At 37.4% G+C, this 17,802-nt stretch overlaps 1 protein-coding gene across 2 annotated transcripts in view; it reads left to right on the forward strand.

Annotated features, from left to right (window-relative positions):
* Nucleotides 1-17,568, forward strand: part of MAP3K9 (mitogen-activated protein kinase kinase kinase 9) — a 39,913-nt gene extending 22,345 nt beyond the window's left edge. The window contains exons 6-11 of one of the 2 annotated variants that reach the window (XM_088145580.1): nucleotides 2,499-2,739; nucleotides 4,373-4,495; nucleotides 6,500-6,653; nucleotides 8,723-8,835; nucleotides 9,740-10,543; nucleotides 13,850-17,568. In XM_088145580.1, coding sequence (XP_088001706.1) covers nucleotides 2,499-2,739; nucleotides 4,373-4,495; nucleotides 6,500-6,653; nucleotides 8,723-8,835; nucleotides 9,740-10,543; nucleotides 13,850-14,064 — 1,650 coding nt within the window. In that variant the 3' untranslated portion in view covers nucleotides 14,065-17,568. The remainder of the gene's footprint in view (nucleotides 1-2,498; nucleotides 2,740-4,372; nucleotides 4,496-6,499; nucleotides 6,654-8,722; nucleotides 8,836-9,739; nucleotides 10,544-13,849) is intronic. The other variant, XM_088145581.1, reaches the window with a different exon arrangement.
* Nucleotides 17,569-17,802: the final 234 nt, after the last annotated feature.

A 17,802-nucleotide genomic window follows, 5' to 3' on the forward strand; every position in this document is an offset into this window, starting at 1 on the left:
TGAAGCATCCTATTTCCCTATGATTAGGAAGCTGTCCTGCACTCAGTCTGACCATTGGTTCATCTGTCTTTGTATTATCTACCTTGTCTCCAAAATTCCAGACCAGGATTCTCTCTAGTTTTATCTGAAGATGCTTGGGATTAAACCTAGGACCTTGCATCATTATAGTCTGTTTCATATTACTGATTCTTTGCATGACAAAATTGGAATAAATGTCTTTATGCACAAGCTAAGTTGTAACAGAAAATAAAAGAAGATATTATGAAAGATTTATAAAAAGTATTGATTAACTATTAGATTAATAATTGCAGAGGTAATATACATTCATTTTCTTTGTTGTTCCTCCTTTAAAGTTTTAAAGTTTTATTCATCAGTTGTGTCTGTGTGTCTGTATGCACACACACACACACACACACACACACATGCAGATTAGAGCCTTACATGGAAAAAGAGATGCCAGGTGTTCAAGCTGGCTTTAGAAAAGGCCAAGAAATATGAGACATTATTCCTGATGTACGCTGGATAACTGAGAAAACCAAAGAATATCAAAAAGAAGTCACTCTGTGCTTCATTAATTATAGAAAGGCTTTTGATTGTGTCGATCATGTCAAGCTATGGAATGTGCTCAGAAAAATTCCAGAACCTCTCATTGTCCTCATGAAAAACAATATACAGATCAGAAGCCACAGTATGGACAGAATATGACAAACAGACTGGCTCTGGGTCAGCAAAGGACTGCAACAAGGGTATATACTCTCTTCTTATTTATTCAACCTATATGTTGAATATATACTAAAAGAAGCTTGATTGGAAGAAGATGAGTGTGGTTTTGACATTGGGGGAAGAAACGGCTAATGATACTACCCTATAGCCAAAAATGAAAAGGATCTGCAAGCACTAGTAATAAAAATCAAGGAGCACAGTGAAAAAAGGGGACTAAAATTAAATATAAAGAAGATCAAACTAATGACAACAGGTAGAACAACCAGCCTTAGAACTGGCAATGAAGATATTGAAGTGGTGGATAGTTTCTGCCTTTTAGGATCAACCATCAACAGTAAAGGAACAATTCTTTTCCTTTACAAGTCAAGAAATAAACCACAGACTAGCATTTGGTAGAGCAGCCATGAAGGCCTTGGAAAAAATATCCAAATGCTATGATGTGTGTATATGTACAAAGATCACAACAGTGCAAGCCATGGTATTCCCTGCGACAAACTATGGAAGTGAAAGTTGTACTCTGAAGAAGCAAGATAGAAAGTATTGACGCTTTCGGACTTTGGTGTTGGAGAAGACTCCTGAGAATACCATGGACAGCCAAGAAAACAAACCCATGGATCATCAAACAAATCTACCCAGAGTTCTCCCTTAAGGCACAAATGACCAGGCTCAAATTATCCTATACATTATATGAAGACCTAGCTCTCTGGAGAAAGCTCTAATACTGGGAAAGGTGGAAGGAAAAAGAAGAGGATAACCAGCAGTAAAGTAGATGAACTCAGTTAAAGTGGTAATGAGTGTACGTTGAAAGACCAGGTTAGGGACAGACTGTCATAGAGAAAATCTGTGGTCGCTAAGAATTAAAAACAACTTGATGGCACATAATCAATTTTAAAAAATCAATATATAGTTGACTTAGTTATTATTTATCTATATACACACGCACATTCAAGTTCTCTTTTTGAATATGTAAATAATCCACTGGGGGAAGTCCAGGTGGCTAGACTAAATGGCTTAAATAACCCCTTCTACTGCTGTGATTCTATTAAAAAGCTTGTCTTCCTATTTTAACAAATTAAAATTAAAGAATAATAAAAGCTCATGACAGTAAAATTATCAAGAGTCTGTAACATGAGAGAAGTTTAAAAGGGACTTGGTATGAGACTTAAAAAGTGATACTGGGTAAAGATATAGCTAAAGATTTAAAGTAAAATATCTTTTTTCTTATCTGCAAATTAATCCTTGGAGCTATTTAATAAAGTGCTACTGTAGCTAGCCTGCAAAATCCGAATGACCATTAGATGGCAGCAAAAGAAATACAGAAAACTCTGGTTTGGATTTTTGCAGCTCAGACAAGTGGTCCAATGAATACAGGCTTGATGAAAAGTAATAGTACTGCTGCTTTCTCTTGTTACTCGTCTAGTTATTTTACAGTAAGCTAGACAATCTGATTCCCACTCAACGTATGAACATTTATTCTAGTTTTTCTTTTTTGACTGTACTTGCTTTGAAGATTGGATTACTGGCTGCTTTTAGAGGTAAACTTACCAGTATTCTGATTTCTTTTTTTTTTTTAAATTAAGCAATCCATTCATATGGATGAACTTTAATTATTCAAATAATATGTATTGAAAATCAATTAATTACCATGCACAGATTCAAAATATAAACTGTGTTTTCTTTTCTGAGCCTTGCAGTTTAAAGAAGCTGCAGAAATATAGACCTAACTGACTTTGTTGCAATTTCTAGATTGGTTTGGGACTTTTTTTTTTTGGTAGGAGTTGCGGACATGGGAAGAAGAGTTAAAACAAGCAGCCGTTCAACAGAAGAACCATGAGGAACTACTACGGCAACGAGAGCAGGAGTTGGCAGAGCGAGAAATCGATATTTTGGAAAGAGAACTCAACATAATCATCCACCAACTGTGCCAGGAAAAGCCCCGGGTGAGAAAACGCATGGGCAAGTTCAAGAAAAATCGGCTGAAGTTGAAAGATGGCAATCACATCAGTCTTCCTTCTGGTGCGTTTAGCAAATCAAAATGAAGTAACTATTGCTTCCTTCCAGACTTATTTTTTTATTCTTGAAAATACATTGTATGTGTGAATAATTATCTTATTAAAATTAAAACACTCTTCAAGTCAAGCTTGACTTCTGGAGACTTTGTAGGCCCAGCCATATTGTTTTCTCGGCAACAGTGTGAGAGTGGCAAGCCTTCTTCAGACTTCTTGGTCAAGCCTATAGCCCTAATATTCTTTGGTGGGCTCCCATCGAAGTACTAGCAAGATCCAAATCTATTTAGTTTTTAGGGATCAGCCAAGATCAGCTAGGTACTGCCAGCTGCTGTGTTATTTTTTTTTTAAAGAAAATCAGAACATAAAGAAATCTTCTGTAATTTGGCAGGTTTCTAACTAAGGAACAGACCTTGATCACTAGGCAATAGGTAAGAATAAGAAACCCTTTTCATACCTTTCCAAATTTATAAAAAACTCAGTATCAATCTGAAATTGGAATAGGTTTGATCCACATAGAAGAGGCAACTGTGTCTACAAATACCTCAAACCAAAAATGTTATGGAGTGTACCATTTTTTAAAAAGTCTGTATTGAAAGGTTCCCATTACCTAGGCTTCATTTCCACAAAAGGATCTGCTTTGCCCAAAATAAAATCACGTTCTGTCAAAATTTTAAAATGTTATTGACTTTTGTGACTTTTCAGTGGTAATCGGTGGGACACAGAAAAAAATCTGTTTACTTAATCTCTGTACTTACTTCTGACTTTAGCCAAAATTAAAATAGGCTGCATCTGATCTGGTCCAAGTCCAATGGAGCTATTTTCCAGACTGCTGAATTGAGCTGGAACAAAATCTTTAATGTTGAACTTCCCTAATAAGCGTTTGTGGTATGGGGACTTGTACAAAATTAGCAACATTTTTCTACCAAAGTGGTGCTTCTCCTTCCTCTCTAACAAATTGGCTTATTGAAGCTACAGCATGAGATGAATTTTAATACATCATTCATCCCTGTATCTTTTAGAAAAACCATTACTTTACTGTTTCATTAACAACTCATCTGAGTGTGTAACATGTGTTACACAATGTTTGATAGAGAAGAGGACAAGGCTCTAACATATTTTAATAATTGAAAAAAATATAATTTTAATGTTTTTATCCTGAGATAGACAGACAGACAGACTCCAACTATTAAAGGTACAGGAGCTCAGTTGTTTTGCTTTATCTTGACTTTTTAGAGTACCCTACTATAGACAACTTATAGATATGATAAGCTAATAATAAGGAGCAAATCTCTAATCTTCGTAGAGTAAATACTTAAACAGGGGCTTTAAGATGAAAACAGACACCTATAGTTTTTTTTTCAAAAAATTCGATTCATTTATATAACAGGCCATTGATACCATAAGCCTGCATTTAACCTTAGATGCAGCCTTTTCAGTGAAAAAGTCCATTAATTAAAAGTACATAGTGTCTTATTAAATTATTGGCAATGTTGCAGAATTAATACTAAATTCTCAACCGAAATTATACTAGTGCATTAGCAGACTGTATATATGAATGACACAGTACTACACTGTATATCTTTTCAATGTTGGCATTACTTCACTAATGACTGTATTTCATACATTTGCTTCCATAACAGATTTCCAGCACAAATTCACCGTGCAGGCATCTCCAACCATGGATAAAAGAAAAAACTTGATCAACAACTGTGCCAGTCCTCCTGCCAGCCCTACTATCATTCCTAGGCTCAGAGCCATCCAGCGTAAGAAATTTTAACTGCAATTTATAAAAGATGTCAAGTGCTAATATGAAGTAGTCAGTTCCTGTTTTAAATAAAGACATCATGTTGCTTTCTATATTGAGGACTTTTGTTTATGGCTAATCTTGATGGCACTGTTGTTGTTCATTATAATTTGTTTTTAACGACTGATTGCTTGCTTCCATCTTTCTGCCATTTTATCCCTAACACTATGGGCCTAAAAAATAGATATGCATAGCTGTCACTTGTTTTCTTACAGGACACAGTACCTAAGTTAACTGTAAGAGCTGGTACAGAGCTGTCTAACTTTTGGCAGGACAGAAACAGTTATTTTAATCTGTTTATTTAAAAATGTATATATACATACATACATGCATACATACCATCTGTCATGTATAACCAATGCAGATGGTGTACAATAGTATAACTACAACATAAATATATATTGTAAAGTAAAATAATTATATAATGTAAATGGTGAAAATGAGAACTGTCGTCATGAATCTCTAAACACTGGAATCTAAACAAATACAATATTTATTAATATGAGTTAGAGTTGGAACATTTTATTTTTGGGATGAGAACATTTCAGAGTTCTTTCTGGCTGATGCCAAATGAATATTCAAAGATTGTAACATAACCAGGAATGCCTAGGGCAATCATTATGGTGGCCAAGCCAATCAGTATGTAAAAAATTATTCTATTTTGTGTTTTAGTCCTAGGTTGTATAAAGCTTTATCAGTTTGCTGACTAAAAGCAAATTGGTAATCTATGCAGTTTTTTCAACAGCAGTATGATTTGGCAATGGCTAAACACAGCACACAGTAACTTTGCTGCTGTATTTTGCACTAGTTTTTACTTTCAGACCAAAAAGACCACCCAAAGTCACTGGGAGTCAGGCAGCATATAAATTTAAATTGTTGTTATTGTTATTTGGAGCAGTCTGACATTATAATAATGAAGTGTGAGTTTGCCAGCGTGAAGATCACTGAAACTACATTACCCCTATCCAAGAACAGCCACAAGTAGTCTGTCAGACAAAGGAGTTAATCATGCTCCCTAATAGCAGCTTCCTAACTTCTAGTAACAGTAATGATATTATGAGCATTCTCAAGCTGCATATCCCATCAGAACAAGTAGGCTACATGTTTCTCAAACTATGAAGCACCTATCTATAACGCTTATATTTTATCTAAAATACAGTCTCTGGTTCTTATTCTGTCTGTCACTATATTGTCCAACATTGGTCTATGATTTTCACAACCTCTCTTAATGCAGATATAACAAAAATGTGTTTTGCTTTTTAAAAAAAGTTTTTTCCCCATTCCAGGGTATCAGTTTCAAATAAAAGAATGATTAATTGTCACAAGTGTGGAATAATATTTCAGAAGTGAAGAGGGTGTCTTATTTAGGTTTTGTTTTCTTCAAGCTGGTGCAGATGTATGTAAAGTTGTCTGGCCTTTAATCAAGAATAGAGATCATGATGCAATTCTCTTGAAGAAATAAAGCAGTTATCATCCTTGGCTGTAGTTGGCCACGTTTACAGCATTTTTCTTTAAAAAAAAGAGCAAACCGAGGCTTTAACTGGAAGAGAATTTGAAGCTTCACCCCTATTCCATTTGCAAAGCACAATACGTATATTTGGGTATCTATCCTCTATTAGTTCTTTCTCTCAACTTCCTGCAGCAATCTTTTGCTAATTCCTTGTGTTATTTGATACTAAGTTTTATTTGCCTGAGAAATGTTCTCTCCTTCAATATACAGGTACATCTCTTTATAAAAAAAGAGAGAAAGAAAAAAAGAGATAGCAAATGGCTGCCTTCTCTGTGAAAAGTCTTTTCCTCAGCAAAGCTTAGTGAGAATATCTATGAAGAATTAAACTTCTGTGTTTCTAAATTTTCACAGAAGTCCTTCATCATAGTTTATAATATACAAAGTATTACCTACTGCAGTGTTTCTGCATGATGTTTGCTTTTTTCTTTCCCTAATCCTGCCTTTCACCTTTAGTAACCCCTGGTGAAAGCAGCAAAACATGGGGACGCAGCTCTGTATTCCAGAAAGATGAGGAAGGAGAAGAAGAAAAAAGAGGGCAGAAGAAAAAGGGTCGGACGTGGGGCCCAGGTTCACTTTGCAATAAGGAGCTAACATCAAGCGAGGATGGGTAAGAAACGCATCTGCTACTGTGTCATGAATGTTCAGTGTATGTGTGAATGTATGTTTGTGGGGGCATACAGTATGTATGTATAGAGAGAGCCAGTTTGGTGTAGCGGTTAAGGCATCAGGCTAGGAACAGGAGACTGTGAGTTCTAGTCCTATCTTGGGCACGAAGCCAGCTGGGTGACCTTGGCCAGTCATTCTCTCTCAGCCCTGAGAAGGAGGCAAGGGCAAGCCGCTTCTGAAAATCTTGCCAAGAAAACTGCAAGGACTAGTTCAGGCAGTTGCCAGGAGTTAACACTGACTTGAAGGCACACACGTATATGTATATGTATATGTATATGTATATGTATATGTATATGTATATGTATATGTATATGTATATGTACAGTATATGTATATGTATTATTCATGAGATAGGGAAATTATTCTTGAGATAGGGAAATTTGCAAAGAGTTCCAGAGCAGGGCTGGGACTGGCTTTGTGCTGCAAAAAAAGGGGGGAAAGGCTGCTTTTAGCTCCCCCCCCCTTTTTCGCAGCGCAAAGCCAGCCCCGTACAGCCCAGGAGAATGGTGCAAAGGGGAGCTATGACATGCTTTAAGGTGCTTTGTGCATTTTTTTTTCCGCTGCACGAAGCCAGTCCCATATCGCCCAGCAGCCAGGCCAGGCATGCCTTGTCAGCAGTGAGAGCAAGAAGACGGCGAAGGGCAGCTGGGGCAGCGGAGCGCAGGGCAGCAGGTGGCCAATAGGGCATAGATGAGGGGGAGATGGGCAGGTGGGGGGAGTTGCAGCACCCCTGCGATCATAAGTGCAGGCAGGCTGCCAAGCACCCGAAGTTTGATCATGTAACCATGGGGGCACTGCAGTAGCCATAATTTTGGGCATGGGTGATAAGTCCCCTTATTCAATGCTGTTGTAACTTCATATGGTCACTGAACGAATGGTCGTAAGTCGAGGACTACCTGTGCTGTGGAATGCCAGTTACTTGACATATAAGCTGATTTGGCTGTTCAGTTAGATAGGTGCTAACTGTTAATTTGCATTGTAATGGTGCCTTCAAAATATTTTAAATTGTCTTTTTAACTATTTTATTTTTAAAATCTTGCTAGTGACCTTAAGTGCACTTCTTTAGTGAAAAGGCAAATTATTAATTCAATAAATAAGCATTTAAGTCCATTTTCCCTGTCAACAAAGCTGTATTGATTTTTGATATATTAATTTTCAGATCCATGCTCTTCATTGCATCATATAATCTTTGGCTACAAATCATTCAGATTCTCAGCCAACAACATGACTTCATTTTCATAAAAAAGTACATGCACATGTATGTCCCAACCAACACATCTCTAGCATTAACATGAATTTTCCTTATTCGTTTATCCATTAATCCATAAATATGTTAAATAATCAGAGGGATATCACATGTCCTTGTTTTATTCCCCTCTCAGTACTGAGATGTACTGATTAAGCATTCCATTTATTCTCACGCATGTTTTATTTTCATCTTATACTACTCTTATTGCATTCAACAACTAACCTTAAATTTAACTTTCACACAAAATGTTCCATAATTTAAGCCTGTTCACTTTATCCTATTCTTTCTACATCTACAAATGTATAGCAACATTTCTTCCTCACTTATAGCCTAGTGCCACTCTTTTTTGTCCCAAGTAGATGTTTTAATTTGTTTAGGCATTCCAAAATCTTGAATAGTTAGCAGCAGCAGCAGCAGCAGCAGCAGCATCAATGCTGGTTGACTGAAATAAATAAATATTAAATTGGGTTTTTATTGACAAATTATGTTGAGGTTGTGTCTATGGCTTTGTATTATTTTATTGTTCAATTTTACTAAGTGTTTGTTCTCATAACTGTGGATTGCTCTAAGAACTGATGCTGATGATAATCTCATGTGTTTAAATAGGTAACTGAAGTGAATTTCCTTATTTTTAATGTATAATCTAAGAACATCAGATAATTTTAATGTTTAATCTATAGAGTGTCAAGTAATAAAAATGGACAGAAGGAAGCAAGCAAACTCCTGCATTTATACTTTTTTTTTTCTTCTCCATATTTTAGCCTAAAGTCCCTGGCAGATGGCGCTAGACACTGGTCTTCTAGTGCTCCAAATCTTGGAAAATTCCAGCGAACAATAGTCCCTTTTCCTGGATTTGCAAGCCTAATAGAGATGGGTAAAGTACATGTTAAATGTATTAAATGAATAGCATGTTGCTTTATTTCACCATTTGTGATAAAGAAACAAAAGCCTCTCAAATATCTTTATAATGATTTTTTTAAAAGAGTCCCCATAGCATGTTTGTTTACCTCACTGACCAAGTTGGGACATATTTAGCAATCCCATCCCTCCAGAACTATCACATTAGCTAGAAATTTGGGGTCCTTGGAAAAGAAACATGAACAAAGATCTTAATATAGAACAAACAATCCAAAACATCCTTTTGGCTTTTAACAAAAGCCTCTGAATTGTGCACAGAAACTAAACTAATAGGAAATGAAGCTTTTCAAGATGGCAGCATGTGATTTCAGAAGCTAATTCCCTTTTGCAGCTTAGTGGCTGTATTTTAGTGACAGCCCTGTGCATATTATGTTAAATCAAATCCGGAGCTTACCAACATACAGCTCATTATTATTATTTCTTTCCAGGAAATGTAGCCAAAACAACAGGTCCAGTGTGTTCCTAACTTCCCACAACAAACTTGGATCAATTAGCACTACATATTATAGTTCAGATTCATTGTGGGGAATTCAGCCTTATCCAGAACAGGTTGAATATCACCTCCGTCCTAGACAACCATCTGCAAAACACAACTTTCTTAGAACTGCTGTATATCTTTAAAAAAATATTTGAGCCAGTATAGTTGCATAAGAAAGAATAGAGGATTTGTAAAATGAAAAGTACCCATTTGCAGCACCTCTTTGGGACAGAGTTTCAATATTCTGTACTGTATTAAAATTCAAACTCAATTTTCTATTGTATTACTGTGTTTTAAGATATATACACATGGCAAAGTTAACCAATACATATTTATAATATAAATGTTAAAAGGCTTTTTTGTGTGTGCATCTGTATTTCAGACAATGAAGACAATGATTCTTTGAATGACAGAGAAAGCAAGGTGCAGCAGTCCCCTGGATTTAACCAATCATACCTCTGCATCCCATTTCAGAAGAACGACGATTGGGATGCCCAGTCCAGTGATCCTAATGAAGAGACTACTCCTATGAACTCTTCCACAAGCACTCCTCAGCTAACTCCCACCAACAGCCTCAAACGTGGGGGCTCCCAGTATAAACAGTGTCAGCTGGCCTTTCTAGGCTGTGGGGCTGTGCTGGCTGCTGCTGGCCTAGGCTTTGACCTTTTGGAGGCTGGCAAGTGCCAGCTGCTAACCCAGGAAGATCAGGACGTGTCCAAGGAAGAAAAGAAGAAGCGTGAAAGCATCTTCCAACGGGCTGGTCTCTCTCGGAGGAGTACAAGCCCACCTTCAAGGAAGGTCTTCAAGAAAGAGGAACCCACATTCTTGTTGGGCGAGCCATCCAGTTCTCTAACTCTACTCTCTTTGTCTTCAATTTCTGAATGTAACTCTACCCGTTCCTTACTTCATTCAGACAGTGATGAAATTGTGGTATATGAGATGCCTGTTAGTCCTGTGACAGTGAAGGCTCCCTTACCAATAGTTAGTAACCCACTAGTTAATATCCGAGTTGAGAGATTCAAACAGAATCCCAACCAGTCCTTGACACCTACACATGTGACTCTTTCTTCTGAAGCCCAGCAACAGAAGCATAGGCGCACTCCCTCTGATGGTGCCATAAAACTGTCTGATCTTGTTTCCAATGCAGATTCTTCCAGTAATTCTCCAACAGGAGTGCTGGGAGCAGGTAAGTTCTCCTTCTTCATTTTTATATTCCATACAAAGTGAGAACATAAATGTCCTTGCCACTGAATTTCTCTTGCTGCAATAGAAACTGGGGTTGTTGATTCTGAAATAAGACTGAAGGACAAAAATAACCTATTTTGGGGCAGACAGACTGAGCAGTAGAGAAGACTCTCAGAGGTGCTGAAGGAAAGAAGAGAACTTCTATCTGATCTCTTTTAATCTTTCCTCATACTTGCAGCTTTATCTTTTTCTTGTAGTTTCTAGTTCTAGCTTCCCTTCCTACTTTGCTTTCTTTTAGTATGATTTTTACTTCTTGCACACATTTTCCTATGCTGTAAAAGGAAACCCTACATCTACTCTTCTATTACAGGTAGCCCTTGCTTAACAACCATTTGTTTAGCGACCGTTCGAAGTTACAACGGCGCTGAAAAAAGCTACTTATAACCAGTCCTCACACTTATGACCGTCACAGTACCCCTGAGGTCACGTGATCACAATCCGGGCACTTGGCAACCAGCTCTCACAATGGTTGCAGCATCCTGGGGTCACATGATCGCCTTTTGCAACCTTCCCAGCCAGCTTCTGGTAAGCAAAATCAATGGGGAACCATGTGATTTGCTTAACAACCACATGATTCATGTAATGACTGCAGAGATTCACTTAATGACTGCCACAAAAAAGTTGTAAAATCGGATGAAGTCACTTGATGCCTTGCTTAATGACCACTCTGCTTAACCACTCTGTATTTTCCAGTCCCTGTTGTGGTCGTTAAGCAAGGACTACCTGTATTCCATCTCTTCTTTAGTGTTCCCAGTGTTTTCTTCTACTGAAAATTGCTTCTTTTTCTTCCTGAAATCTACTTCCTGCCAAAAGATAAAATTCTCTTGTGAATTAACCATACTGAGTTAATATAACCAAGAAGTAGCACTAAAAATTACTCAGATTCTTTTATCAGTTATGATGAATGTACATATATTTTATTGTGGCAGAAATATGTATTTGGCTTCTTAATATATTGTCTTAAAAGCAATATGAAATTATTGGACCTCCTGGGGTCACCCACAATTTTGTTTAAATCTCAAGGGAGCCATTTCATTCTTTGGCACAACTACATTGTAAAAGTCCCAAAGTTGTTTGCTAGTTTGGAATGTATTATGGCTGATGAGTTTAGCAAAAATTTGTTCTCTCCAGATAATAATAATAATAATAATAATAATAATAATAATGGCAGCATTTTTAACTTACAATTTTTAAGATTGCAAATATACTTATATTTAGAAGGTTCATTGCCATGCCCATGCAAACAGTACTGTGTTACCCTAGTTTTGCCCTATTTTCTTAAGATATATTAAAATGCATATTACAATAACACAGGTTTATGATCAAATGGAAGCTTCATCTTCTCAGAAAATATTATTTTTTTTCCATTTGAAAGCTATAGCTATCAGTTGGTTTCATTGTATAAAATTTATATCATAACTTGGTTATATTCTGAAGTTATTTTAGGTATATTACTAAGGTAGAGAAAAAACTGCATACTTCCTGTATTTAAGGAAAAAGTAAGCATGCTCTTAACTTCAGTGTTGATACTATTTTTTAAAATATATTTTTTAAATTGATTACAGTTGCAGTTGAAAAGAAGTAGCTCTTTTGTTTTTGAAGAGTTCATCAATATATGATCCGGATGTAATCAATTTAGGAGAAAAAAGTCCTGTTTCTATAACTGAGAGAGATCCCAAGCTAAATCTCTTCCATTTCTTTGTTGTCTTTTTTTAAAGTGCTTTATTTCAGTTATTCCATTCCAAACTGTATCAATATGCTAGATATTAGGGCTGTGTAGCACTTTGGTTTCCAAGAGAAGGAGGTATTTCAGAGGGCATGGAGGCACTCAGGTAGCACTTGTGGGCTGTGCCTTAAAGTAATAATGCCATTTCCCAGGACCTGTTCTCTGCAGCTGCAAAGCAGTCCCAGGAAAAGACATATTTGATTTAAGGTGTTGCCACCCAGTGCTATGTGAGGGTCTTTCCAAAGCCTTTTTTTTTTCCTTTTGAATCTTCACAGTCCTGTTGTGCACTTGGTCAGATAGGATGCTAAATAATACATGATAGAATCACTATTATTTACATAACTTGTATCCTACTGAATTCTAATATAAATAAAATGCAAATAAATACTAATAAGAAATATACTTAATGCATACTATTAAGCTGCATCACTTTCCAAATATAATTAAGCAACAATCTAAACTTCAAGTGACCCATAGGCTAATTATAGGTAGACACTGTATCTTTGTTTTGGGGAAGCCCCATCTGAACTGTGAAATTATTGCTAAAAGTTGAGCTTCTGAGCAAAAGCTCCACCTTCTAACCATAAAACCTGCTTACTACCCTGAAATCTAGATGCAGTATCTAGAGCCGGTAAGAATTAAGGAGATAAATGTCACTTTTTTTTCTTTTTTTTTTTGCTTTAGATTGCTTTTGTTAAAGTTAAAGCAGTGGCTAATCGCTGCAAAGTTGTAGCCAAAGAAATGTATTATATCTTCATAAATAAAAATTTGTTCCAAACAGTTCTAAAGCACTGAGGCAAATTTAGCCTCATAAAAGCAATCTTCCATTTTATCTAAAACAATAATGGAACCTCTTGTTTTTAAATATTTATGTGTTGTTCTCTGACTTTCCCACCCATAAAGCTGATTTTAGAATTTAGCCCTAAGTTGTCAATATCGGAAAGATAATCCCAGCAAAGGAGACACAGAACTGCATGCTGGGTATATGGCAACCTTGTGACTGGTCACTGCGTTCTTATACTTGCATTTGCCATACAAATTTGCAGGGATCAGCATGACGATCACTGCAGCTCCTATGTGAACTGAATCATCCCTCTGTCTAATACACCCTTTATTTACTAAATGATCCCAGTGCCTCATTTCATCAGTGCTGTCTAACTGGTTGGTTTCTCTTTCTTCTCTCTCTCCCCCTTCCTTTCTTCTGTTTGTGATTTTTTTTTTTCCTGGTGAGAGAATAGGTATAATAAAAACTCCCAGTCCAAGTCAGGGTCCAAATGAAGTCCCTCGACTGCCAGATCCCAACCTCATCTTCCCTCCAACCCCCAGGCGTTATAGTGCTCAACAGGATTCCATGCTGGAGAGACCCAAGACCTTGGAATTCCTACCTAGGCCACGCCCTTCAGCTAACAGGCAGCGAGTTGATCCCTGGTGGTTTGTATCCCCAAGTAAGGCTAGGGGTGAGTCCTCTGCTAATAGCTCCAGTACTGAAACTCCCAGTAACCTGGATTCCTGCTTTGCCAGCAGTAGCAGCACTGTTGAAGAGCAGTCCACACTGCTTTCTTTTCATGCCAGACTGCCTGAAGAGGAACGGACACTGCTGGACATGGACGTTGAAGGTCAGAGTCAGGACAGCACAGTGCCGTTATGCAGAACAGAACTCAGAACGCATAAACCTGCAGCATATGAACTCAAGCAAGAATTTTGGTCCTAGCATGAAATTCACAAGGGGTTGGTAAGCTCCTTTTAGCTTCAGTTCTACTTCTTGCACTAAGAATGCACTTTCAAAACAGGTAAAGTAGGAAGTTGGTGCTGAGGCCATATCACATTTCTTGGTCCACCTCAGAACTGGTTTGGGGAGCCCAGTTTTTTATAGCTGCATGTGGCTAAGCTACACAGAGTTGCTGACTCTTTTTCTGGGGTTTCTTATAGCCCTCCTTGTCTCTTCATTACAGTGTTAAACTGCAACAAGCAATGCGATATATCTAAGCCTCTGTTCTTGATCTTCAAGAATACAATGATAACTTGCAAAAATAGACATCAGTGTTTACACACTGTTAAACTGCAGGAAATTATGTAAAAGTGTGCCTGCACCAGCACTCTTGTCACGCTTCATGTGACTTTTCTCTCTTAGTGCTCTAAACTAACTTTTGCTTCTTTTGCTTCTCCTCCTCCTTCTCTGTATGCATATGACACTTCTTTGAGTCTGAATACTGTGGGTGTGGGGGATTCTGGGCTATCTGTGGGAAACCAGTATTTTGTCAAGATGACAAAATGTGTGTTTTGACACCATAATGCAAGCTCTGCCCCTTACATATCTGCATGCAGTATAACTCATGTACAAAAGGGGCAAAGTTTCTATTACAAAATCATGACACACCTTTTATCATTTGCCCCCCTTGACCCCCACAGCTGACTCTGGGGGATTGGTTCTTCATAAATACTGAACTTGCCAATGTCATCTAAAGCACTCACTCAACTATATTTAATGATGTCTATTGAGAGGTAGAGAGCCTTGAGTTTCAGAGGTGCTTATGTTATAGCTCCTGGAATCAGGTGTTGGGGGTAAATGGATGCAGGGTTATATCAGGGCAGATCCACCAGTGGGGTGTATGTAGTGGGGAGGCTCTGATAGTGAAAGTGGAAGAATGGGATACTGTGGTACTTTGATCTAACCCAATCATGGAAAAACACTTTTACCTCTTCAAAATTGCAGGCTGTATTGCAATTAGAAAGTAATGTAATTCAATGAAAAATCATATATAGAATTCTGCATTCCTTGCACAGATTTTGGCAATATTTTGCATGAAAAAGTTGCTAACGGAATATGCCCTTTTTTCACCTAAACTTCTGATTAGGCGTCTAAAGTTTTTGATACCATTTAGCTAGCTGTGTAAGGCAAGCAACATGCATGGATCTCCTACTCCCATATTGTTCTGTGAGTGGGTCTATTTCTCACTTTTTAATTTCAGCTGCTACAATACTTGGTTTTTAAAAAGATCTGGAAAAACTATAACTCCTCCAATACTCCTAGGCTATTGTTCATGTAACTTCAGTTTCTGGGATGTTTTCTCCCTATTGTAACTATTTTGATTTGTTTTCATTTTGTTTTGTTTTGTTTTTTTGATAATAAGTGGCTACAGTTCCTTACTTTGAACCATAAGCTGGCCGCTTGTGAAGAATGTTATACAAATTTTTGGCACCATTGTTGCCTAAAAACTAAACGTGAATTCTGACAATTCAGGTTTAATTTTGCTTGTGCCACCAGCTTCTTGTATGACATTGGGCAATTCAGTTTGCCATATGTGCCTCAGTTTCTCCATCTGTACTAATAGCTACCTCATGCAACAGAAGTGTAGACTTACTGTGCAAGTGGGAACTTATGCCCTCAATAGAAGTAGACAATATACTTTATGTTAAGATAAGTTACATACGATGAAAAAGCTCTCTCTTTGTTATAAAGTATAGGCTAGGTAACTCTTGAACTAGTTCCGTATCAGTTTATTCATCTAGCTGGGCCTAGAGAATACAGTCTTAACAATCAGCGTGGAAAAGCACTTGCACACTTATGTAGTCTAGTGCAATGGCTTATATCTTGCTAGGATCAAATGCTGCTGTTTTGTATGCCTAGCATTTCACCTCTGTAGTGTTCCAGTTATAAGCATTGGCAAGCCTAGGCTAGACAATTCCTAAGCTGCTGGTAGTGGTTCGGACTTTCTTTCATCATAATCATGTTTGGTCTTGTCTCAATTCCATTTTTTAAACAAATGAAAGGGATTTGATATGGCCTTAATGAAGTAGCTGCTATAGAGCAATTGGAACTTCGGGGACACGCTGAGGATGCAGGTTATGAGGACTGTGCAAAATCATTTTGAGGGACATTTCATGAAGTAACTGAAGCACCCTCCAGATTCAGTGCTCAAAACATGTAAGTGTTGCATCCTGTTGAATTCTCAGTGCAGCCATTTTGAGAGACTCCCCTAATTGTCTGAGCATGCATGTGGGACTGTTGCTGAAACAAACTGAACGGTTCATAAGCCCTCAGGAGCTCCACGCTCTAACTGCACAATTAACCTTATAGTTCACATTGCTAAAATTGACTCTAAGAATAGCAAACCTACCAAAAGGCAGTTATTCCCAAATTTCATGTTTATTGTTTCATGTACAGTACTGATTTATTTGAATTCCACTTTTCCTCCAAGAACCTCAGGGCAATGTACATTGTCCTCTCCCATTCCATCCACCATATCTTTGCAACAATGGATAGTGTGACTTACCAAAGATCTCTTAGTGAGATTTATATATCTAAATTAGATTTAAACCTGGCTTTCCCCAGTTCTAGTTCATCATTCAAACAGTGTGCCACAAAATATTAATGAGCAGAGAAATATTCTAGGAAAGAAGAATTCAGATTCTCATAGTGGCTCATACACTTCACCCTTACCTACAGTTTATGTTAAACCAGTGGATTTCAATGAGATAAATAAGTGCACATAGAACTGTAGCCTGAGAAGGCAAAGAATCTAGAAGGAGATACCACTATTAAAGGTGAAGTGCTTTTTAAAAAAATATTTCCAACTCCCATACCTACCACTAACCAATATCTCATAAGAAGTACTGTACCATCAGCTTTTCAGTGCTTCAGTACAATATTAACATATATATTTCCCCAATTCCACCATGTATTGCACTTTGCTAGGGAAAAATTCCAAAATTATTTGCACATCTTTTGTTTATAAATATGCAAATTGTTCATGCCTATTTTTTCATGTCAGGAGTACACTTGTTATCCAGATGTCCACTGGAGGAAAATATGTTGGTTAGAAAGAACTGCTCATATATGCATCCTTCTTTATGAAGAACTGGGATTCTTGGCATCACAAACTAAATGTGGCTTGTCACAACATGCTAAAGCTGATATTTTGTATCATGACCGGCTCATCAGGGAACGGATAGGCACATAGGCTTTCCATGTTTTCCAAATGAATATTTCATACTCTTCCATACGTATGAGCAAACTGTTCTTCTGTGAGGGTAGAGCGTGGTCATCTTATTACCCTCTAAAATAGCAGAATTTTAGCACACTGTTAAGTACTAATATTCTTTAGATGTTAGTATGCTGTCCAGATCTGAGATTAAATGTTTCTAATGGATGTACTTTGATTGTTTATCAGTGCCATCACACCTTTACTCATTTATGCAGTAGGTTGGTCTTAGTTTTATTTCTTAACTTTTTTTTTTTTCCCAAGAGCTGAGTAGAGAGTTGCTCATCCCTCCTGTCAATGCATTGAAAGAGTTAGGCTCTCCTCCACAAGGATGGGATATATATGTGCACAGATATAACAGGTTGGTAGGCAAAGTTCTGGAGACTGCTGTGCACGGTTGCAGACCCTGTATATTGACTGTGCATGTGACAACTTCAAGAATAATTTCAAGTAAGTAATCTGTTTCTTCTTTTATATCTTGCCACATCTAAC

The sequence above is a fragment of the Python bivittatus genome, unplaced genomic scaffold (genome assembly GCF_059951505.1).
Source record: "Python bivittatus isolate LINGU-HERP-01145 unplaced genomic scaffold, Pbiv_v1 ctg000480_np1212, whole genome shotgun sequence".
NCBI lineage: Eukaryota > Metazoa > Chordata > Lepidosauria > Squamata > Pythonidae > Python > Python bivittatus.